At 42.0% G+C, this 25,047-nt stretch overlaps 1 protein-coding gene across 1 annotated transcript in view; it reads right to left on the reverse strand.

The window, feature by feature from the left end:
• Positions 1-25,047, reverse strand: part of LOC126176222 (glutamate receptor ionotropic, NMDA 2B) — a 922,500-nt gene that overhangs the window by 812,234 nt on the left and 85,219 nt on the right. Inside the window, exon 2 of the mRNA XM_049923366.1 lies at positions 14,891-15,074. Within this exon, the coding sequence (XP_049779323.1) occupies positions 14,891-15,074 (184 nt within the window). The remainder of the gene's footprint in view (positions 1-14,890; positions 15,075-25,047) is intronic.

The following is a 25,047-nucleotide window of genomic DNA, read 5'->3' on the forward strand; positions in this document are numbered from 1 at the left end:
TAAATAGTTGGGAATCTAGCTGTTTGGTGACTGTATTTTTCAGGGTCTTAGAGAAGTTTTGCAGGTTATAAGCAACAAGGAGATGCCTCTGTAGTTGTTGAGCTCGGTCCTACTTCCTTTCTTGTGTAGTGGATGGATCACAGCTGAGGTCCATCCCTCTGGCAAGACCTCTGTTCTTCAAATGTCCTGAATGATCTGGGTGATACTCTGCAGGGACTGGTCATCTACACACTTCCACATTTCTGCAACTGTACCATCTTCACCTGGGGCCTTGTTGTTCTTAAAGTCTTTGATGATCTTCTCTATTTCTTCCCTGTTGGGTGGTATAGAGTCCTGGTTCCTGACAGTGGGCTCGGCGAAAGCAAGTCTCTCTTTCGGTTTTTCTGCATTGAGGAGTTTCTGGAAGAATTCTGCAAAGGTTTTTGTGCAGTCCCTTTATTCATTTGGAGTGTCCCATCTGGCCCTCTGCGAAATAGGTTTTGGGACGTGTATGAAATAGTCTGTTTCTTGAGTAGCTTGTAAAGATCTCTTGAATTGTTTTTCTTGAAGTCTTCTTCTGCCTGTAGTAATGAGACCTGTTTTGGTTTCTCTTGGTTTTGCGAATGATGCTCGCTGTTGTTTTTCTTAGCTCCATGAAAGCCTGATGGTTGGGTTCATCTTTGCGCTGATTCCACTTGATCCAGGCTTTACGCCTTTCCTCTACAGCTTGATCACATCTGTAAAGATAGTTAACAATCCTTCCACAAAGTCTACTACATATATTGGTGACATTTGTTTCTCTATAACTCTTACATTCAACATTTTTTACTTTTTATGAATAGCTGGTAGACATCCCACCTTCTATTCGTCAAGGATAGCCTCGCCATTTTAAAATTTTTCAGAAAGGTTTCTCATAATTTCACATCACTAATTATCTGTACCATATTTCAACACTTCAGCTGGGGTTCCACTAATTATTTTAATTCTATCATTCTTTAAAGCATTGTATGAATCTTTTAATAGTCTATGTCCAAGGAAAAGCATTCACTATTTTCTGTTATCCCCGTTTCGTTATTAATTTTATCCAAGAGATCTTACCTGTTTTCTATCAACATCTCCTTAAAATATTTTTCCCAAGACTGAATACTAAGATGTTTAATGTTTTGTGTTTTCATTAGATTTTTCTTCAATAATTTAAATATCGTCAATGTTTATCAGCTTTGTTACAAGTATATCCTCTTGTCTCATATTTTACTTCTGTGACGATTTTTCTAATTTTTTGCTTGTTGCGCTCTTCTGTCTCGTGCTGAACATTTTGTGCATTTAGTCACTTTAAATATTTCTTTCTTTATTTTTACCTCCTTCTCTACATTTGAAACAAAATAATGCAATGATTGGTCCCCTTGTAATTATTTACTTCGGCTAGAGTTTCTTTGGTTGCCTCATGTAAGGTTTTACCGACATACTTATATTGTATTTCTGAACTATCAAATTCTATTTCACTAAAGGATGTATTCCGCTGAATTATAGACTCCTATCATTGACACCGATTTATAGCAGGATTTTGGAACTTATACTGTGTTCCAGCATTAGGAAATTCCTGGAAGAAAACGATCTATTGACACACAAAAAACATAATTATTGTGAAACTCAACTGTCTCTAGCCATACGATGTATAAGTGCTACCGGCAAGGGACCTCATATTGGTTCCATTTTCCTAGAGTTGCATAAGGTTTTCGAAATCGTTCTTCACAAGCGACTTCTAATCAGGTTGCGTGTCTCTGGAGTATCGTCTTAGTTGTGTGGCTGGATTCATGATTTCCTCTCACAAAGGTCGCAGTTCAGTAACTGACTGGAAGTCATCTCGTGAAGTCTCAGTGATATCTGGGTTTCTCGAAGGAAGTATTATAGGCCCCTTGCTGTTGCAAAGTTGGCAGCCGACTAAATGACAAATAGTGTGAGATCCTCCATATGTCTACTTATGAAAATCCGTTAAGTTTTTGTTACACACAGATTTAACCGTTGTAGACTCAACGAGTTGCTGGTGACTGCAGTTACGAACAATTAAACTGGAACCATCACACAAAAAATTTTGAGGCAAAGTGAAACAAAGAACTCTTTGAACAGGCAAAAATTCTACTAAGGAGACTGCACACACTATGCTACTACGTCCTCTTCTGGAGTACTGCTGCGCGTTTTGTGAACCTTACTAGAAATGACTAATGGAGGAGTTCGAAAAAGTTCAAAGAATGGGCACTCCTACTATCGTCAAATAGGAGAGATTGTATACAGATGTGATAAACGAGTTGTTGCAGTCTTATAACGAGGCATAGGAAGAAACGAATATTGTGATGAAATAAGAGAAATTCCACGTGCTTCTCGAGAGTGCAATGGTCGAGATATAGTTGAAAGTGGTTCTATGAACCCTTTGCCAGACACTTAGGTGTGAAAGATATTGTCATGGTTCCACCTGGGCTGTTGTCTAGAAGTATTTTCTTTACTTTGCTCCGCACGACTGGCCAACTTCGGCATCAAAGGCCGTGCTCAAGTGCTATAGGAACCTACATGTGATGTATCTGTCTATTAAGCAGCGGGTATGGCAGTCCTGAAAGTGAGCACACATTCGTGCAAGCATCAGATTTAAAATAGAATGTTTATTAAATCCAGTAATGGACATCGTTGAAACTGTTGTCGCTTTCTTAGAGACTGAATGTGCTCACCAACTGTCAATTATGTCCGCGTGGTTTAGTTACGCTTTGATTTGTTTAGTATGTGTGTGCTCTGTACACTTCAGCGCTTAAGGACCAAACCAAAAATACCGTCACTAGAACAAACTGAGAGAGCGAAGGGCATGCTACCGAAGAACTAATTACTGTAACTAAAAAATGAGCCAGCTGAATACAGGCATGAAGAACGATATCGGTAATGAAATCAAAATGAAGTTTTTTAGAAGTACGGCTGCTCTAACAATCCATAATGGTTATGGAGTTCAACAAGATATATCAGGGACAAAGTAACAAATACATATCTGTTTTATTCTGTCAAGATGCAACATAAAAAAGTAAAACGAAAGTTACTTTTCATTTCGACTGAAAGCAGCATTAGGTGCTCACTAAGCAAAGCTTTGTGAAACTGGATAAAACACAATCAGCAAGTGATATAAGAGGGTATTATCCTGCTCCTTGCACAGACGTACGTGAAGTCTGGATCTGGAGTTGGAGAAGTTTATAATAATGGATGATTAAAAATTACACTGTAATTAACAGATCTTTTAAAATTGATAAAACAAATGTTTTAAAAACTTTTATATAAAGCTTGAAAAAACATATACAAAGCTACTAATCAAAAGATATGCTAAAACTTCAAGATACAATTTTGTGATACAATACTCTTTGTGAAACTTAAAATTATATAAACAGGAAAATTAGAAACACTGAGTGAATGTTTCAAAGTGGATCATTGTATATGTTATGATATCAGAAACGAACAGGAAGTAGGATGCTATTCTCTTAGTGGGGTATCCATAACTGTTGCTAAAATGTTTCATTACGAATAATTCCCCTTACGATGAATAATTCCGATGTAGTTGACAAATCTTTATTTGGATAAATTCTGACACATGATCCTGGTTTCGGGATGTAATTCCTATCTTCAGATGGTATAAAGAAGAAGAGAAACTAAGTGGGATTATGTATAAAATAAAAGAGTCCATACACTTGCGAACCTAAGTGATACCTTAAATGCGTACAAGAATATCGCACCAATCCAGCAAACTTATCTGGTAGCATGCGAGATGTCGTGCGGATGAGGCATGCAAAATTTTTTGAGTCAACCTGTAGCACACCGAAAAAATCGGGAATGAATCATCAAATAAACGCTCACTGTCACACTAATGTAACCTACGAAACAGCTGCGAACGATCAGACATGTGGCATAGGCTTAATGAAGTAAAATGAAGGCATAAGTGCTGTAGAACGCCAATGTATGAAACTCAAAAGTAGCTTACTGTATAATTGACCAGCCCGCCGCATGTCGTAGGAACCCAGCAAGACCAGTCAACAGGCAGCTGCACAAGCCGCAATAAAACGCCTGAGTTCCCGTAGAGTCGCACGTCATGGAGTGGCCGCCGCCAGAACTAATACCGGGGATCGAGCGGCGGTCTCTTGACCGGATTTTTCTAGCTGTCCACGACATACGGCTGGGTGAGCACTTCACGGAGTTGGAATTCTATGGCATTTATGTCATCATTTCACTTTCTTCAGCCTATACCAGATGTCTGTCCATTCGCAGGTTACATTAATCTGACAATGAGTGTTTATTTATTCGTTCATTCCCGGTTTTTCGGTTAGGATACATTTATCCGGTGTGGTACTTGAGCCGGCCGGTGTGGCCGTGCTGTTCGGCGCTTCAGTCTGGAACCGCGTGACCGCTACGGTCGCAGGTTCGAATCCTACCTCGGGCATGGATGTGTGTGATGTCCTTAGGTTAGGTAGGTTTAAGTAGTTCTAAGTTCTAGGGGACTGATGACCACAGATGTTAAGTCGCTTAGTACCCAGAGCAATTTGAACTATTTTTTGTGGTACTTGTTAACTCAAACCACTCGAGGTCTCACATGCCATCCAATGAAGTTGCTGAATGTTTTGCACGACTCGTACTGTTTTATCGTACTCGTTCACGGTATGATCCGATGTTCACATGTTTATGTATGCCTTTAATGTTTAGTTATATAGTAGCAGCATTAGTTTCCCTCTTTTTGTAGAATCTGAAGATAGTATTTACATCCCGTAACCACGGTCGCAAGTACGATTTTATCCAAGTAACGGATTTCTCAAATGGAATTGGAGAGAATGTGTTCATTATGAAAAAGGAGTGGGATGTGTTGACATTCGAACACTTGGAATTCACAGGAAGTCAACGAAGTATGTTTCAGTAGTTCACAGTAAATCTAGTACACTTTACAATCAGTTATGGATGATCGCTCTACCATCTGAGCTACCGAAGCACGACTCACGGCCGGTACTCACAGCTTTACTTCTGCCAGTACCTCGACTCCTACCTTCCAAACTTTACAGAAGCTCTCCTGCGATGTTCGCAGGAGAGCTTCTGTAAAGTTTGGAAGGTAGGAGTCGAGGTACTGGCAGAAGTAAAGCTGTGAGTACCGGCCGTGAGTCGTGCTTCGGTAGCTAAGATGGTAGAGAGATTGCCCGCGAAAGGCAAAGGTCCCGAGTTCGAGTCTCGGTCGGCCACACAGTTTTAATCTGCCAGGAAGTTTCATATCAGCGCACACTCCGCTGCAGAGTGAAAATCTCATTCTGGAAACATCCCCCAGGCTGTGGCTAAGCCATGTCTCCGCAATATCCTTTCTTTCAGGAGTGCTAGTTCTGCAAGGTTCGCAGGAGAGCTTCTGTAAAGTTTGGAAGGTAGGAGTCGAGGTACTGGCAGAAGTAAAGCTGTGAGTACCGGCGGTGAGTCGTGCTTCGGTAGCACAGATGGTAGAGCGATTGCCCGCGAATGGCAATAGGTCCCGAGTTCGAGTCTCGGTCGGGCACACAGTTTTAATCTGCCAAGAAGTTTCATATCAGTGCACACTCCGCTGCAGAGTGAAAATCTCATTCTGGAAACATCCCCCAGGCTGTGGCTAAGCCATGTCTCCACAATATCCTTTCTTTCAGGAGTGCTAGTTCTGCAAGGTTCGCAGGAGAGCTTCTGTAAAGTTTGGAAGGTAGGAGTCGAGGTACTGGCAGAAGTAAAGCTGTGAGTACCGGCCGTGAGTCGTGCTTCGGTAGCTCAGATGGTAGAGCGATTGCCCGCGGAAGGCAAAGGTCCCGAGTTCGAGTCTCGGTCGGGCACACAGTTTTAATCTGCCAGGAAGTTTCATATCAGCGCACACTCCGCTGCAGAGTGAAAATCTCATTCTGGAGTTATGGATGTCTCGTAAGGTCGCAAAAGTTCGCAATCGATTTTAAGTAGCTGACAAAAAATTTTCAAAATACTTCCGCTGTCAGCTTCAACAAACTGAAAAAACATTTACCAAGGAAAATCTCCAAACACTCGTACATTATGAGAAGCTATTTTACTTTGACAACCAGTTTGAGCATTTAAATATGCCATCTACAGGCTCCATGTGCATTTCATGTATAGACATTCAGATGTTCGCTGGAGCCGTCACTATCTGGATACCATGAATTCGTTATTCGAGTGCTTCCTTCGAAGACTTGGAAACAATTAGTCAACAGAATGTTCGAAGGAAGCACGCGAATAACGAATTCACGGTATCCAGATACTGATGGCTCCAGTATGCCAATAGCGATACAGCCGAATGTCTATACATGTAGTGCATATTGGGGCTGCAGATGGCATATTAAAATGACGGAACTGGTTGTCAAAATAAAATGAAACAACTTCTCAAGACGCACAGCTGCTTGGTAAATATCTGACCAGCCGCTGTTCCGCGTCCACAATGGCTCAGCAGAGATTGAAAAACCATTGTTTTAATGTATCTACTGTATGAGGGCAGTGGCCCTATGAGACCTAGCTGTTCATCTCGCTTTTTGCTCTTTCTTCTGTACAATTTTAGATCATTGATACCCACAAACAAGAATGTATAGGTATTGGGTTTAGAGGTCTTGGACACCGAATATTCATAATACTATGACTAATCTCTCAATCAGGTCTGTATATCTACATATATATGGTTTTCCGACTAAGAGTCGTTGGGAGGGTTTTCTCCGTTGTTCTGGCAGATATTTGCAATTTCGTATTTGCAATGTGTAGCTGCAGTCATCCCAAACAAATACTGCTCATCATGTCTTTCATGAGATGCCAAACGCCGACGGAAGGCATCGGTTTGTTTCCCGTTACAAACAAAATGACTCTTAAAGCGGTGGAACAAAATGAGTCTTAAAGCGGTGAATAAACTTGTTGTAGCTGGGATTCACAGTCATAAAAATTTTTTTGATGGACATCATCTTTACGCCAGTGACTATTATAAGTTTTTATTACACTACTGCAATTTCTGCCTTAGGTCATAATATCACTTGTTAATGGCCTAAAGGCCGAAATTGCAATAGTGTAATAATAACTTATAACAGTCACTGGAGTAAAGATGATGTCCTTCTTAAAGCGGTACTTTACGCGTCCATCCGATAGAACGGTGCCAGATTAGCGTAGGGCGACATTCGTTTCATCGATATGTATTAACAGGAACAGTAAAACACCATCAGTAACCGGTACTCCAGCAACGGCCCTCCTACCTCGATAACCCGAGCTGGCTGCTGTCGCTATGCAGCTGCGCTACAGTGTTTCAGTGTTCCAGTAAATACACGTCGAGAAAATAAATATTGCACTAGACTAATTTGGGACTGATCTACTGAATAGGAACAAAAAGTGCTGTTCGAAAAAAAAAATTGTTTGTAACGAGAAACAAACCGACGCCGTCTATCGTTACTGGGCGGACTTGAAACGAGCAGTATGTGTTAGGACTGACTGCAGCTACGCATTACAAAAGCGAAAATGCAAATGTCTGCCGAAACACCAGACAAAACGGGTCTGACGTCTCTTAGGAGTGGTATATTCCCCAAGGGAGTGTACTGCGCTTGTCTCTGGGTACTTTACACGAATATTAAGAGTTCTACGTCCTGTTGAATACTGACTGAGGGGAAAATATCTGCCTCGATGGCTCGCTATCCTCGTTTACCTCTCTCATTACTGTGATTCCCATCCACGTGATACCATGGTTACAGCACAGCTGTCACACTGTCTTCTTCAAATGTCGATTCTTCACCCAACCAGATATCACGAAAACACTGTATTAAAGTGAGAAGCTCACCGAGCGAGATGGCACAGAGGTTATCACAATGGACTCGTATTCTGGAGGACAACGATTCAAATCTACGCCCAGATAATTAGAGTTGGGTTTTTCCTAAATCGCTGGGTTCTTCCTAAATCGCTGCTGGCAAATGCTGAGATGGTTCCTTTGAAAGAGAACTGCCGATTTCCTTCCCCATCCTTGAAACATTGGGAGCGTGTGCTTCGTTTGTAGTGACCTCGATGTCAACATGACGTAAAACCCAGATTTTCTTACCTTATTCCTTTTTTTCGAAAGGCTCCTACTATGTTACCAACAAATCTCAGAGTTTCGTACTGGATATACCGACAAGAAGGTACAATGCGGTTTAAATACAGCCACATGTGTACGTTAGCTGTATGTAGAGATTCCGTAAGGCCAGAAATACCTTGCATTTCTCGTTGCCAACGAAACTAAATTGTGGAACTGACGTCTTCATATAAATACTGCTGGCCAACATCAAGAGGGATAAAACCGAGAGAAAACGAATCATTTATAACTCAGAAGTCTTTCAGAAAAAGGCATATTTTTGTTCAAATACTCTTTCATAATCAGTCGCAGATGCAATGAACTTCCCTCCTGTGACATACATGAGTAAATATAAACTGTGTTTCTCAGGTGCGTCTGTCTCAAACCGAGAGGAATGGTGAAGTGCAAATGATATACACCGACTAGCCAAAACATTATGACCACCTGCGTAAAGCTTGTCTGAGCGTCTTTGGAACGAGGTACATCACTGATTCTGCGTCTCAGGGATACGACAGTTTGTCTGTAGCTTTGTAGAGGTATGTGGCATTCGATATCTACGCACAGGTCATGCAATTCGCTGATTTGCGTAGGCAGTGATGACGCCCAATAGCGACCCAGATCTGGGTCAATAGGATTTACATGAGGCGTATTTGGTAGCCGGGCTATCGACGTGATTTCCCTATAATGCTCCTCAAACCACTGTAGCATGGTTCTGGCTTCGAGAGACGGACAATTATGCTGCTGGAAGATGACATCGTCGTTGGGTAAGACATCATGCATGAACGGGTTCAAGAGGTTCGCAGCTGTCAGCATGTCTACGATTAGTAACACTGGGCCCACACAAGCGCAGAAGAATGTGTCCCATAGCATAATACTTTACCCCACCGGCCTGTGAACGCGGCGCGCTGCATGTTTCGAACCGCCGTTCACCTCGATGATGGCGTTTGTGGAGATGACCGGCTATCTAGTGTAGCAAAAATGTGGTTCACCCGAAGAGCTGACGCGCTTCCATTGATCGAGCATCGAATTCCGATTGCGTGTCCGTTCCGCATAGCTACACTACTGGCCATTAAAATTGCTACACCACGAAGATGGCGTGCTACAGACGCGAAATTTAACCGACAGGAAGAAGATGCTGTGATATGCAAATGATTAGCTTTTCAGAGCATTCACACAAGGTTAGCGCCGGTGGCGACACCTACAACGTGCGGACATGAGGAAAGTTGCCAACCGATTTCTCATACACAAACAGCAGTTGACCGGCGTTGCCTGGTGAAACGTTGTTGTGATGCCTCGTGTAAGGAGGAGAAATGCGTACCATCACGTTTCCGACTTTGATAAAGGTCGGATTGTAGCCTATGGCGATTGCGGTTTATCGTATCGCGACATTGCTGCTCATGTTGGTCGAGATCAAATGACTGTTAGCAGAATATGGAATTGGTGGGTTCAGGGGGTAATGCGGAACGCCATGCTGGATCCCAACGGCCTCGTATCACTAGCAGTCGAGATGACAGGCATCTTATCCGCTCGATCCGTTACAGCCATGTCTCGATCCCTGAGTCAACAGATGGGGACGTTTGCAAGACAACGACCATCTGCACGAACAATTCTACGACGTTTGCAGCAGCATGCACTATCAGCTCGGAGACCATGGCTGCGGCTATCCTTGACACCGCATCACACACAGGAGCGCCTGCGACGGTGTACTTAATGACGAACCCAGGTGCACGAATGGCAAAACGTTATTTTTTCGGGTGAATCCAGGTTCTGTTTACAGCATCATGATGATCGCATCCGAGTGTGGCGACATCGCGATGAACGCACATTGGAAGCGTGTATTCGTCATCGCCATACAGGCGTATCACCCGGCGTGATGGTATGGTGTGCCTTTGGTTACACGTCTCGGTCACCTCTTGTTCCCGTTGACGGCACTTTGAACAGTGAACGTAACATTTCAGATGTGTTACGACCCGTGGCTCTACCATTCATTCGATTCCTGCGAAACTATACATTTCAGCAGGATAATGCACGGCCGCATGTTGCAGGTCCTGTACGGGCCTTTCTGGATACAGAAAATGTTCGACTGCTACCCTGGCCAGCACATTCTCCAGATCTCTCACCAATTTAAAACGTCTGGTCAATGGTGGCCGAGTAACTGGCTCGTCACAATACGCCAGTCACTACTCTTGATGAACTGTGATATCGTGTTGAAGCTACATCGGCAGCTGTACCTGTACACTCCATCCAAGCTCTGTTTGACTCAATTCCCAGGCGTATCAGGGCCGTTATTACGGCCAGAGGTGGTTGTTCTGGGTACTGATTTCTCAGGATCTAAGCACCCAAATTGCGTGAAAATGTAATCACATGTCAGTTCTAGTATAATATATTTGTCTAATGAATACCCGTTAAACATCTGCATTTCTTCTTGGTGTAGCATTTTTAATGGCCAGTAGTGTACTTTTTTAACCGCGTCATATGCCCGCAACGCCACCATGTGGCATCCAAAGTCGCGGTCATAATGTTTCGGTTGATCAGCATATTTATACCAAAAATAATAACTGCTCACATTACATTGGAATTATTTCTCGTCCCTGGTTAGGACCTTCCAAATTCAAGTATGCGGCCTTGTCCGCGTAGTTCATTACAGACGCGTTCTTGCACTGTGGCGGAAACTATTCTGTATGAGATCCGACACAAATAAAAAAAAGAAAGGTTAATGCTGCAACTTTGTGTACCTGCTAAATACGTTCAACTACAGCTACATTTAAATCAGCATATATGCCGGGTTGCGGCAGACTGATTCGCGGAATGCCGAAAAAGGATTTGGGTTTGCTGTTTCCACGAAATAACTAACGGGTGCGGAAGCCGAATCGTTAAACTGTATGCGCGGCTTCAAAAAACTGCTCATGTGTGCCCATCAACAGAATGCCGCTTCCACGTAATAACGCGTGTGGCCTGAAGTCCACGCAGGAGACTCGCGCATTCACGCTCCTATGCTTCACTTGCAGCTCGTACGCACTGTGAGAGAATACCGCAGGATTTGGAGCTCAAATCATGAGTATATTACAAATCAGAGTACAGTAGTACTAAAGCAACTCCCCATATTCTTATGTATAGAAGTGGAAGTTTAGGATACGAATGGATGTCTAAGGGTCTAAGCTACAGCAGACTTTTATAGCTGGTAAAAAAGTGGATCGTGTGTCTGACCCGGTGAAATACTCGAGTGCATTTAACACCGACAGACAGTATTTTCAACGTCTGCACTGCACTTTGTGCCAGTCACTTCCGTGTAGTATCAGTTAACAAATAACTTACGAAATAGCTTTCCGTGATGGTAACATGCCGGAATGCTGCCGTCTTGGTTCTTTAGAGTATAAAAGGAGACTTAACAGCCGCAATCGGTCAGGCTTCTGTGGCAGCGGAAAGTGTCAACATGTATTCCTCCAAAGTGTTACGAATTCATTATTTATTATGTACGGGGACAAGACTTTCATTTAGCTGGCAGTATTGACGCTCGCTGTATTGCGGTAGTTCGAGTAACGAAGATTTTTGTGGGGTAAGTGATTCATGAAACGTATGGGTTATTGTTAGTCAGGGTCATTCTTTTGTAGGGATTATTGGAAGTCAGATTGCGTTGCGCTAAAAATATTGTGTATCAGTTTAGTGATGATCACAAGAAGTAAAGAGAAAACTATTGGAGTACGTTGAGTTTTGCTCAGCTGTTTGAAAATCAACTAACGTATAAGAGTTTTCCCAGCACTGTCATTCATAATTTTTCTAGGGGTACGTTTCATTAAGTAGGCTGTTTAGGTTTTTTATGTTGGTAACGACACTCAGCGCTCTGTATGAAAATCACTGACTGTGCTGTGTGCAGTCTGTGGCTGGTTGGCATTGTTGGAATATTCACTATTGTAGTGTTTGGCTGTTGGATGTGAACAGCGCGTAGCGTTGCGCAGTTGGAGGCGAGCCGCCAGCAGTGGTGGTTGCAGGGAGAGAGATGCCAGAGTTTCAATCTACGTAGAAAATTTTCCAAATTCGTCACTGCAAGACACGTTGTCAAGGCAAAACTACCATTTCTCCTACATAACAATGACAATGTGGCAGTACAAAGAATATTCAAAAATATCTACAAGAAAGCGCTAGAAATTATTAGTGTGAAATACACAAATCCCGTGTCTTTACCATATAAAATGGAATTAATGGGAGTCCTAATGGAACAGCTACCTGAAATATTGAAGCAGATTCATGTAGACCAACAACGTTGTTGTAAAGTTGGAAAATTCTAGCCACCTTCCGGTGACTTTTGACACTGTACCACACAAGTGGCTTTTAGTGAAATTGTGTGCTTATGGAATATCGCCTCAGTTATGTGACTGGATTCGTGATTTCCTGTCAGGGAGGTCACAGTTCGTAGTAATTGGCGGAATGTCATAGAGTAAAACAGAAGTGATTTTTGGCGTTCCCCAAGGTAGTGTTACAGATCCTTTGCTGTTCCTTATCTATATAAATGATTTGGGAGACAATCTTAGCAGTCGTCTTACGTTGTTTGCAGATGACGCTGTCGTTTATCGACTAATAAAATCATCATAAGATCAAAACAAATTACAAAGCGATTTAGAAAAGATATCTGTATGGTGCGAAAATTGGTAATTGACCCTAAGTAACGAAAAGTGTGAGGTCTCAACATGAGTCCTGAAAGGAATCCGTTATACTTCGGTTACACGATAAATCAGTGAAATCTGAAGGCCGTAAATTCAACTAAAACCCTAGGAATTACAATTACAAACAAAAATTGGAAGGAACACATAGAAGATATTGTGGGGAAGGCTAACCAAGACTGCGTTTTATTGGCAGGAAACTTAGAAAATCTAACAAATCTAAGGAGACTGCCTACACTACGCTTGTCCGTCCTCTTTTAGAATACTGCTGCGCGGTGTGGGATCCTTGCCAGATGGCATCGACGGAATACATTGAAAAAGTTCAAAGAAGGGCAGCACGCTTTGTTTTATCGCGAGATCGGGGAGAGAGTGTCGCTGAAATGATACAGGATTTGGGAAACAAAGGCATTTTTCGCTGCGGAGGAATCTTCTCACGAAATTTCAATCATCAACTTTCTCCTCTGAATGCGAAAATATTTTTCTTTAAAGTCAGTACCACCATTAGACTGTTTTTATTTGTAGTGTTACATTTACAAGATCATAATTTCGGCTTTAAAGTGCCATTATCAAGTGTTTTAATGTTATTCAGTGCCTGAGGTGGCACTTTAAATCCGAAATCATGATCATATAAATGTAACTCTACAAATAAAAAAACGGTCTAATGGCGGTACTGATTTTAAAGAAATATATTATGTATGTGGCCCCACATTATGAAAAAATTAGGAAAATACTTTACTGACACCGACTTAATAGAGAGAAACTATCACCACGATAAAATAAGGGAAATCAGAGCTCGTACGGAAAGATATAGGTTATCATTCTTTCCGCGAACTATTCGAGACTGGAATAATAGAGAATTGCGAAGGTGATTCGATGAAACCTCTGCCAGGTACTTAAATGTGATTTGCAGAGTATCCATTGTAAGTAGGCTGTTTAGATTTTTTTATTGGTAACGCCACGTAGCGCTCTGTATGAAAATCACTGGCTGTGCTGTGTGCAGTCTGTGGCTGGTTTACATTGTTGTTTCCTATTTTAGTGTTGGGCAGCTGGATGTTAACAGCGCGTAGCGTTGCGCAGTTGGAGGTGAGCCGCCAGAAGTGGTGGATGTGGGGAGTGAGATGGCGGAGTTTTGAGAGCGGATGATCTGGACGTGTGTCCATCAGAGAGGGTAAATTTGTAACACTGGATGCCATGAACTGATATATATATTATGACTTTTGAACACTATTAAGGTAAATACATTGATTGTTCTCTATCAAAATATTTCACTTGCTAACTATGCCTATCAGTAGTTAGTGCCTTCAGTAGTTTGAATCTTTTATTTAGCTGGCAGTAGTGGCGCTTGCTGTATTGCAGTAGTTCGAGTAACGAAGATTTTTGTGAGGTAAGTGTTTCATGAAAGGTATAGGTTATTGTTAGTCAGAGCCATTCTTTTGTAGGGATTATTAAAAGTCAGATTGCGTTGCGCTAAAAAATATTGTGTATCAGTTTAGTGTTGATCAGAATAAGTAAAGAGAGAAATGTCTGAGTACGTTCAGTTCTGCTCAGCTGTTTGAAGATCAAATAATGTAAGAGGTTTATCAGCACAATAATTCATTAATTTTTCTAAGGGGGCGTTACACCATGTAGGTGTAGATGTAGACCCATTTCACAGCTTCACTTTCGCCAGTACCTCTTCTCCCAACTTCCAAACTTCACAAAAGTTCTCGTGCATAACTTTAAACACTACTACTCCTCTAAGGAAGGATATTGTGGAGACAAGGTACGTGATGAGGTACTGGCAGAACAAGTGATGTGACGGCGGCTTGAGCGGCGTTGTTGGATAGCACAGTCAGTGGACCACTTCCCAGCGAAAGAGAAAGGTCCAGGGTTCGAGCCTCCATCCACACGCAATAGCAATTTACACGTAAATTTCGAATCAGCACACACTTCACTGCAGAGTGAAAATCATTCCGGAAACTATTAGTAAATAGTTTGTTTCTTCCTACTGCCAATGAATTATTTACAAACGAAAAGAGAGTCTTCGAACGCTAAATCGCACACAGCGCTTCACAAAGGAACCAACTTTCTAGTAGCAATAACTTGGAGACAACGATTCTGCGGTAAACTTCTAGTGATGAGAGTGGGCGGTGGAGCAGGCGCCAGCAGCGGCACTCACCGGAAGAAGCGGTCGCCGGTTTTCCAGCGCGAGTCGCCGGCGCCGTGGCAGCTCAGCTGCGTGTTGAGCGACAGGTCTGCGTTGCGGGCGTCGTTAACGAAGTCTTCCACGCCGTACGCGTACACCTTGATGGCCGTCGTGATCTCGTTCACCAGCGACGAGCTGCTCGTGTCGAAGTGCACACCTACCAACAAACACAATAACAGAATCAATACATGTGTGGTGACAGACACCATTTTTATATAGCGCCTATGAGAAGTACAGATATCAACTAAAATTGGGCATTGAATTAAATTTAGTGCTAAATTTTTGCTAGAGCAGCACTCGAGCGCGGATTTCCCGCTTTACGCGTGTTGTCGCCTGAACTGTTTCAATTATCTGGACACGATTTCCATCCAACACAAACTCTCAACTTGTCCCACACTACGCATATAGCATCCACCATTCTGTTCTCGCTGCGTTATCTGAATACCACAAGATTTCGAACCTGTACCACACATATAACAATGGAGATGCACCTTGACGCTAATGTTAATGGCTCTGAGTACTAAGGGACTTAACTTCTAAGGTCATCAGTCCCCTAGAACTTAGAACTACTTAAACCTAACTAACCTAAGGACATCACACATATCCATGCCCGAGGCAGGATTCGAACCTGCGACCGTAGTGGTCACGCGGTTCTAGACTGAGGCGCCTAGAACCGCTCGGCCACACCGGCCGGCGCTAATGTTAACTTCATTGGGGGTGCACAATATGACTTAACAATCAGGTAAAGACGCGAGCAGTGAGGATTATAGACTGTGGACGCTACATGTGTATCGTGCAACAAGTTGAGATTTTGCATTGGACGCAAAGATTGTGCGGACAGCCGAAGCTATTAGACCAACCACCCACATAAAGTGGGAAATTTTGGTTCGAGTACTGGTCCAGCATAAATTTTCACTTGTCCCCATTTAATTTAACACAATCCCATTGTGGCTGAAATCTGTATTTCTCTTAAATCACGTGGGTTCGAAAAACCCATATACAGTGTACAAAAGTAACATGTATCAAAAACCTTTTTGGTTTATTCTTGACATCAAAACATTACAAAAATTACACGTGAACATGATCCAAAAACCCTTGTTTAGAATGGTACCAAAGGATTTATTATTTATGGCACAAAAATGATGTCGAAGTGACAACCTCCTATTTCCATGCATTTCCTCAACCTACGTTCCATAGCTTACCGTACGTTGTGGAAAACCCCTGGTTTTTTTCATTTTGGTCAAATAGATTTTGGATACTCTCCCTCATAACGTCGACACTTTATAAGGGGCTTGAATATACCAAGAATTTTAATTGCATGCAGAGAAAAAAATCGAATGGCCATGCAATGTACGCCCGACGGCCAATCCATCTGCTCGGAAACCGCTTGACGAAGTACTGGCAATCTATCCCTGTAAAGCGAGGTGGAGCACCATCGTGATAAATAAATACCAGTCACAATCCTGCAGCCAAGCTTGGTTCTTCATTGCACGTTACTAGTTGCTGCACCATCCCCACTATGAGTGCGAAAGTTTTATAACGGTAAATACGTTTGCCCAGTAACACGTTGCCTAAAGAAGAGATAGTCATTAGCGATTTTACACCACACGTTGAGGCTGAAGCCCTGTTAACGTTTGTGTTGTGAATAATGAGGGTTTTCACAAGCCTATACGTGATTTTTTTGATAACTGAAGTTCACATCACTTGAAAATTCAACCTCATAAGTGAATAAGATACACACTAATAACTGGAAAAAGACAGCACACTGCCCTATCATGCGCTGACAGAATGTTGTCCTTGGCTGAAAATCTGCCTCAAATGCCGTTCCCTGCACTCCTTCCGCTGTAAGGTAACTTACTATAACCCTCTGCTCTTCTTTCGAATCCTACAATTTTCTGTTATCAGCACTACCGACAAGGGAAACCCACAGACACGGCAAACCGATTCGGCTCATATTTGGCAAACCTCTTGTGTGTAACCTAAAATGAAAGACTGTAGAATAATTTGGCTCAACATCACCCCTACCCCCTCCTTTTTGAGAAATATATCCGTTACGTTCAAGACACGCAATGTACTCAGAATTAACGGAAAATTGAAAACTGAGCATTTTCCTTCAGTATATATGTTGCCCACCAAGGCATATTTTCCCATAAATCGAGGAAAGGAACTTTTTCGACTGCCGCATTTGCACCCATAAAGTATGCTTTGTTAAAGTAAAGCGAAGCTGGCGTAGCGACCACGGCATAAGGCTCGGAAGCAGAAAACCTGGTTTCGATTTCTCGTTGTATTTTGCAGCTTTGTTTTTTCAGTTCTATTTTTCCTGCATCGGAACAGGTAGGAAGGTAAGTGAGCCAACAAGGAGTAATGACAAATCAGGCGAATGCATTTCACTAGCGTCTTGGGTTTCTAAGGATTTAAAATTTTAAGTCTCGTTGTACGAAATCAATTGCGAGTAAGTTTGCTGCGAAGACGAGAATTCGGCGAACGTTGCCCCATAAGGGAGCAAAATATTTCATCACAGAGTTTTTCCGTGGATCCTGCAGTTTTGGTTTTTCATTTCTATTTTGTAGTCATCGAAACAGGTAGGAATAGAAGGATTAATAAGGTGAGAAACTCAATGAGGAATAATGACAGGCGAATAAATTTCTCGAACGACTTGGATTAGTAATGATTTAAAATTTTAATTCTTTTCGTATAAAAACAATTCCGAGTAAGACTACTGCAAAGACGAGCATTCGGAACACCCTATCGAGTAAGGGAGAAAAACATTCCACCACGGAGTCTGGAATACTGTAGTCTAAAGTTTTCTCGCGCTTATCAGAAGGTAATGGTTACTTTCGTCTTCGGAGTATAGAAGATGTCAATCGTTTAACTGAACCGTTAAGAAATGTTTACTTCACATGCTCCACATCCAGAAAAAAAGGAATTAAATTTGCAAATTATATCTTGAAGTCATTTTGAAATGATACGTTGCTGACAAAAAGTTTTTTTCCTGATAATGGACTCATCGGGTGGAGAGACTAGCACCGTCATGTATGAACAGCATGTTTCTAAAGGACGAGGGTTAACCGACTTGCGCAGTGGAAGTAATGTTGCCAACCTGCACCCCTATGTGTTAACCATGATTATTTTATTTATACCGCCAAGTTAACAGCTGTATTTCAAAGCTGCAAAACTACAGTCTGCTTCCGAAAATCCAGCGGGAATTGTAGAGCCAAGCAGATGGAATAATGATTCACAGCATAATTTGTGATCATCTTTCAGCACACATTTTTCGGACATAGTTATCATATGTGTCGAAGGCATCAAAATTAATTCCCGAAAAAGAAGTATTTTTAAACCTAAACAAAGTTTGTTCCTCCGAATGCACGGAAGGAACGATGTAGTTGTACGAAGATTGTGTTTGTTAGATGTTCTTGGTTCCACGAGTATATCTGCGTCTAGTACTATAATAGATACCTCGTTATACGAAATTAATTTAAGACACGTAGCAGTGTGACTGAAAGAACCATTGTAGATCAAACAGGTTTACAGTTTTTTACTAAACCATGTCGTTGATGAAATTTATTTGCCTATCTTTTATTATTCCCTATTGCGTTACTTACCTTATGAAACGTGCTGTGGCCACCAATTTCGAAGCGGTAAAACATACAAATACAGATAAAAAAAACCTGCAGAATGCAACTGGGTATTGAACACAGGTTGTTCGCTGCGCACCCAGATGCCTTGGTCGGTACTCCAGCGGTGTTTTTGGTGAATAACCCTTACATTATGGGCACTTAAGCGGCAGTCGGAAAAGTTCCTTTCACCCGATTTCTAGCAAACTATGCGATTGTTCACCCCAAACATGTTGTTGAGAAATGCTGTTTTCAGTTACCCAGGGCTGGAAATTAAATTTTTGTTCAAGGCTTTTAATCCTGAACGGTGATTTTTATTAACTGCTAGCCTTTGTTGAGGAATGTGAAGTCAGATTTTGACTACCTCATATGAGAAAACTGCAATAATGCTAAAAATATGTCATATTTATAAAATATTACGACACTTAAATATATTAATAAAGGCACTTACGGCTATACTAGTGACCTGTAAACTATTTACAAATGTATATAGTGAAGAAAATCACACAGCACTCATTTGTTTATAGACCTCATCACAATTTAAGATAAACATATTCAAAGTCTTTCTGAGACACTGCACTGTTTCAGTACCGCTATCTCTTCATACTGAAACTTTGTCTTCGAGATTTTCTTCTATGCTGTTTTTCTTTTTAGAAGCCAACACTAGTCAGCCATCATCCCTGCGTTCCACCTGCCTTGATAACGTGATTCTATTTCTTTTATGAGTTGACGAGTGCTTCCTCCATGTTCAGGGAAGAAGTCAAGATGGCTATGAAGAAAGTAGGTTTTAAGGCTCATATTGCGTCCTAAATTTTTCAAAGCTATGTACATATTTTTTACCATGGCTCTGAAATCTGGATGTCTCCCATTCCCTAAGAATCTGTCAACCACATTCTTAAATGCTGTCCAAGCCATTACTTCTTCCTGCGTTAGTACATTTTAAAATACATCATCTGTCATCAGACATATTGCGCCGTTAAGTTCAGCTTCAGACAGAAAATTTGGAATTGATATACTTAAACCAATCACCGTCTTTAGGCAATGTTTTGAGGAACTGTTTCATGATTCCCAGTTTAAGATGAAGAGGCGGCCGGATGACTTTCTTTCGTTTCACCAGAGATTCTCGTATCACATTTTTCTGCCCAGGTTTCATTTTATTCTACTCCAAAGTGATTCACGGGCACGACTAACCCAGAGGCACCGAAAATAACTTCGTAAAGCCTGACTGTTGTCGCAGAGTATTCCGGTTACTTTCAGCTCTCCACATACAACATGATAGTATTTAGAATAGTTTAATGCCTTTAGCAGCGTCTTATGTTCTCTCTCCTGCTTTTGAGAGTCAGAGACCTGAAGACAAAATTCATCAGAGTCATTCACACATGATCTTCTTGATGAAGTCGCCCTCATTAGACTGATTTGAAATGACCTAGTAAATTCGACACAGAAAAAATTCACTTAAACTTTATACTCACCTGACTGTGAGGTATATTATGTAATTCGAATCAACTCGAGAAGTATCAATATTTTCACAGATCATGCTAGATCACATTACGATCTATTGAAATATATATTGTGCTGGAAATTTAAAAATATGAGACTTCAGTAACTCCGTAAAAATGTGTGAGTTAGAAGAAAACAGATTACATTTTAGTAAAGAGCGTAGAAAAGGCACTTTAATTGGCGCACTTTCATGTAAAGCACCAAAACATTACAGCTGTGTATTATCTATCGTTCCCGTCCGTTGTGAGTCTATTGTGCTTCATGAGCTTTAGGGGTAGTTTCCTCAGAAACGGGGGCCTGTTGTGCCTTAAAATTTTAGAGTGTTTCATCCCAGCCTGTACACAAGCGCCCTGCCATATATTAGCCGAATAGGTTTGCCATGACTGATGCCTTCCCCTTGTGGGTGCAATGGACTGTCGACGCATGCACCTGCTCATTGTCATCACTTGGGTGTGCGTCCATGTCTCTGTAGCGACGAGTGTTGTGCCTCGGCTCTCGTGTTGAAACCACACATTCTGATGCAGGTAATGGAATTACGACCCCTTCAGTGTTTTTGATTTTATATCCTCCAGGTGGTCTCTTTTCTAATGAGTGAATTGTTTATTCATGAATCATGTAACAGAGAAGGTTCCACGTAGACGATAAACATGAGTGGAACCCACGTGTAATTAGTCTCTCGTTTATCTATCGATTATTGTTGTGGACGAGATTATCGAGCTGTATATCTTTATCCTCTCTTCTTGTCATGTCAAAGTATTTTTTTATTACAGGCGTTGGATAATATGGAATTAGGCGATTGTTACAATTTTTCTAGTATGTACGGGAAGTATTATATCTTTATAATAAAGAATATAGGTTTCCCAAGTCCGCAATTATTGACGGTATGTGTAAATTAAACACTCAAGCTACTAAAATATATTTGTGTATAACGACGTCTCTGCCACTACCATCATCAGATCAAAACTTAGAACTCACAAAATGGTGTTGAGTGACGTTTTTAATAAAACCTGTGCCTCTGTCTTTGACTGAAATTGACATTGTACATAGTTTTACAAGTCCTAGGTTCTGATCTGACGATCTCAGTAGTCGAAATATCTTTATACACAAACGAAACTGGTCCTGGCATGCGTATTCAAATACAGAGATACGTAAACAGGCAAAATACGACGCTGCGATCGGCAATGCCCATATAAGACAACAACAGTTGTTAGATCGGTTACTGCTGTTACAATGGCAGGTTATCAAGATTTGAGTTTGAACGTGGTGTTATAGTCGGCCCACAAGCGACGGGACACAGCATCTCCGTCGCAGTGATGAAGTGGGGGTTTTCCCGTAGGACCATTTCACGACTGTACCGTGAGTATTAGGAATCCTGTAAAACATTAAATCTCCGACATCGCTGCGGTCGGAAAAAGATCCTGCAAGAACGGGACCACGACGACTGAAGAGAATCATTCAACGCGGCAGACGTGCAACTCTTAAGCAAATTGCTGCAGATTTCAATGCTGGGATATCAACCAGTGTCAGCGTGCTAACCATTCAACGAAACATCACCCATATGGGCTTTCGGAGCATAAGACCCACTCGTGAGCCATTGATGACTGGACGACACAAAGCTTTACGCCTCACCTGTGCCCGTCAACGCCGGCAATGGACTGTTGAAGAATGCAAACATGTTGCGTGATTTGACGAGTCTAGTTTCAGATTTTTATTCTAAGTGCTGGATTTGAATGGCTGTCGTCGCAAAGGGACTTTATGGACTATTGTCGAACCCGCCACGAACAGAGCACACTACACGACAGGTGCCACAATTTTTGAAGTGCTCGCATAAAACATGTTACTCCGTAAAAACCGTTGGCATTGGAGAAATTGTCGCTCCCGCTTCAAAAGCCGGTTTGAAAATTCCCGTTTCTCATTTTAACATCCTATTGTCCATTACTAAGGTAGTTCTAGTTTGTTCCGCATCTCGTCTATTCATCTGCACCCACGACCAGTGACTGCTGTAATATTCCTTCTACATCTGCGTAGCTCTTTTTCTTTTTGCGGTGGTGTTCTCGAACAACGGGCCACACAAAAAGGCATCGGGGCGAGGTCGGAGAGTAGGTGGCGAGGCAGCGGCTGTGGAACACAGCGGCCGCAGCTGGCGCCAGATAACCGCCGGCCGCGGCGGCTGGCGCCAGCATTCAGGCCGCGCCAGATAACCGGCCCTGCCAGGCAGGCAACCCGCCGGGCAGCGCCGTTCTGCAGGCTGAGAGCCCCGCAGGTTGGCTTTCAAGTTTTTACGAAAACAATGGAAAAAAACAGGAGTTTGTGGCACAAATCGTTATACTGTTTCCCAAAAAGAAATCGTCTTAAAAATGTATACACTTTTGCTTGTATTTATATGTAGCAGAAGAAAATGGACATAATATGTCCACATAAATACAAAGTAATAGTAACTCTGATGGAAAACTCAATAAGAACCAAAGCTGATATAGATGGTAAAACATTTGAGCAGATATGCAACATGAATTGTCTGTTATTATTACCCAATCTATTTTGTCAACATATGCCCCTAGATAGTTAAATTCTTCTACCTGTCTCATAAGAGCTCCGTCATTAAAGTGTATTACCGCGAAATAGGGGAGGGAGTTTGACGGACACGGATACGATACGTAAGCTGGCGTGGGAATCATTAAAACGTAGCGTTTTTTGTTGCAGCGAGACCTGTCACAAAATTTCAGTCACCAACTTTCTTCACCGAATGAAAATGTGCTGTTGACTCCCATTTACATAATGAGAACTGACCATCGCCATGAAATAAGAGCAATCAGTACTCTCATGAAAATATTTAGGTGTTCAGTTTTTCCGCGTGCTGTCCAAGAATGGAACGGTTGAGAATTAGTGTGAAAGTGGTTCTCTGAAGCTTCTGCCATACACCTAATTGTAAACCGCAGAGTGGTGATGTAGACGCAGATATAAATGACGTCACCTGTACTCAAAAATGGCTCTGAGCACTATGGGACATAACATCTGGGGTCGGCAGTCCCCTAGAACTGAGAACTTCTTAAACCTAACTAACCTAAGGACATCACACACATCCATGCCCGAGGCAGAATTCGAACCTGCGACCATAGCGGTCCGTCACCTCTACTATTACTGGAAAATGAGATATGGGCACTTTCAAAGAAAGACAGAAGAAAAATTACGTCTCAGAAGTATTATTTTGGTAATCGGAGATGGTTCCTACACGTGTGTGCACAGACGTCTTGTCACTGGTCGCAACCTGAAATCTGTTACATAGTGGTGCAAATTTTCTGCCTTCTTCCACACACAAGGGAGAAATATGCCTCACTGGTTAAGACAACAGAATCCGTAAGAACAGGAAATTTGGGAAGCTTGTTTATAAAATTACCACTGGTCTGAATTCGCAAGATCTGCTACAACTGGACGGCGTGATTCCGACGCTGGCAGAACCAGCTAAGTTTCCTAGAGGAGATTAATTAATCACATCTCCACAGGGCGTCATAGTAGATACTTAGGCCAGAGCCTGACGCAGCACGCTGTGCCTTAGGACTGCAGAACGAGACGTCTCTGACTTAGAGTCGAACGCAGAGGCCATGCTGAAATTGGAAGTATCAGCCACTACTCCAGCCATCTTCTGGTTTCGCACATGTTTACAATGTTAGGCATTGGCTGTCTTTGTATCCACCGAGGTGAGGCAATTGTGAAGTCAGTGTGTTTGCATCAGGACTTCCTTCTTGCAAATATAATTTTCAAAGCCAACTAGACCCACCGACCATGCGCTTAGGTGAGAGTACTGGCGCTTTATTCATGCTTTTTTGGGGCCTTTCTTCATCTCATTAATCTTTTCCACAATGACTGGCCGTATTTGTGATACAGTTTACATGTATTCTCTCACCAGTGCAAAGGCTAATGTAAGTATTAATACTGTCTTGTCCATTTATTAATTGTTTGTATTCTAGAATCATTTGATAAAATATTTTCGATGTCCTCTGACAATAAACCTGTTTGTAATAGTGAAAATTAATTTCCTTTTATAGTTTGATGGATCCCATTAGCCATATGACATGTGATGTGATGTCTCGAAACTTTCATGGTTGTTGTTGTTGTGGTCTTCAGTCCTGAGACTGGTTTGATGCAGTTCTCCATGCTACTCTAACATGGTTAATTTTTGTGAAATAATGCGTTATATGTTACGCTCCTTCTTTTCTTTTAATTTGAGTGATTTTATGGGGGTTTTTCATCTCTGTAAACACCGGGGATAGAATTTTTAGCAAATCAAGGGTATGCTAAACGCCTCAACTGACACCTCGTCTCACAGCTTGAACAGAGCAACCAACGATACAAATAATCATTTTCTTGGATGTGTTTCAGGGACGAGCAACTTTTTGATGAGCTATATTTTATGGACATTAGGTTTCCTATGAAAATTATCTAATCGGGTCTTTATAAACTGTGAGGAAATCTTCCCCTGTAGAAGACTAGTGGTTACCCACAGAAATTTGTCTTAACAACGACATATTATCCGTAACACTTTTTTTTTTTTTTGTGGTTTTAGGGCGCGCAACTTCAATGGTCATTAGCGCCCTGACTACTCTAAAAATGCACCGCGAGCCACAAGTTGACAACAACAACTAAAAGGAAAAACACAATAAAAGACAGACTGACAGGCATAGGATTAAAAAACTTCATCAAATGTCCTTAGCGAGGTGTGTCAAATTGATAAAACAAAGAACACGAGCAGCTGCTCGTGGGTCATCCGCTAAAATGTCATCGAAAGTATTAGGCAGGTTAAGATCGAGGCGCAGTTGGTTAAGATCGGGACAGGACATTAAAATGTGTCTAACCGTCAGCAAGTGCCCACATGGGCAGAACGGCGCCGGCGCAGCCGTCAGCAGATGGCGATGGCTGAACCGGCAGTGTCCAATCCTTAACCTTGCTAAAACGACCTCCTCCCGCCGAGAAGGGCGTGAGGAGGACGTCCAAGCCACGGGAAGAGGTTTTAAGGCC

Source organism: Schistocerca cancellata, chromosome 3 (assembly GCF_023864275.1).
Source record: "Schistocerca cancellata isolate TAMUIC-IGC-003103 chromosome 3, iqSchCanc2.1, whole genome shotgun sequence".
Classification (NCBI taxonomy): domain Eukaryota; kingdom Metazoa; phylum Arthropoda; class Insecta; order Orthoptera; family Acrididae; genus Schistocerca; species Schistocerca cancellata.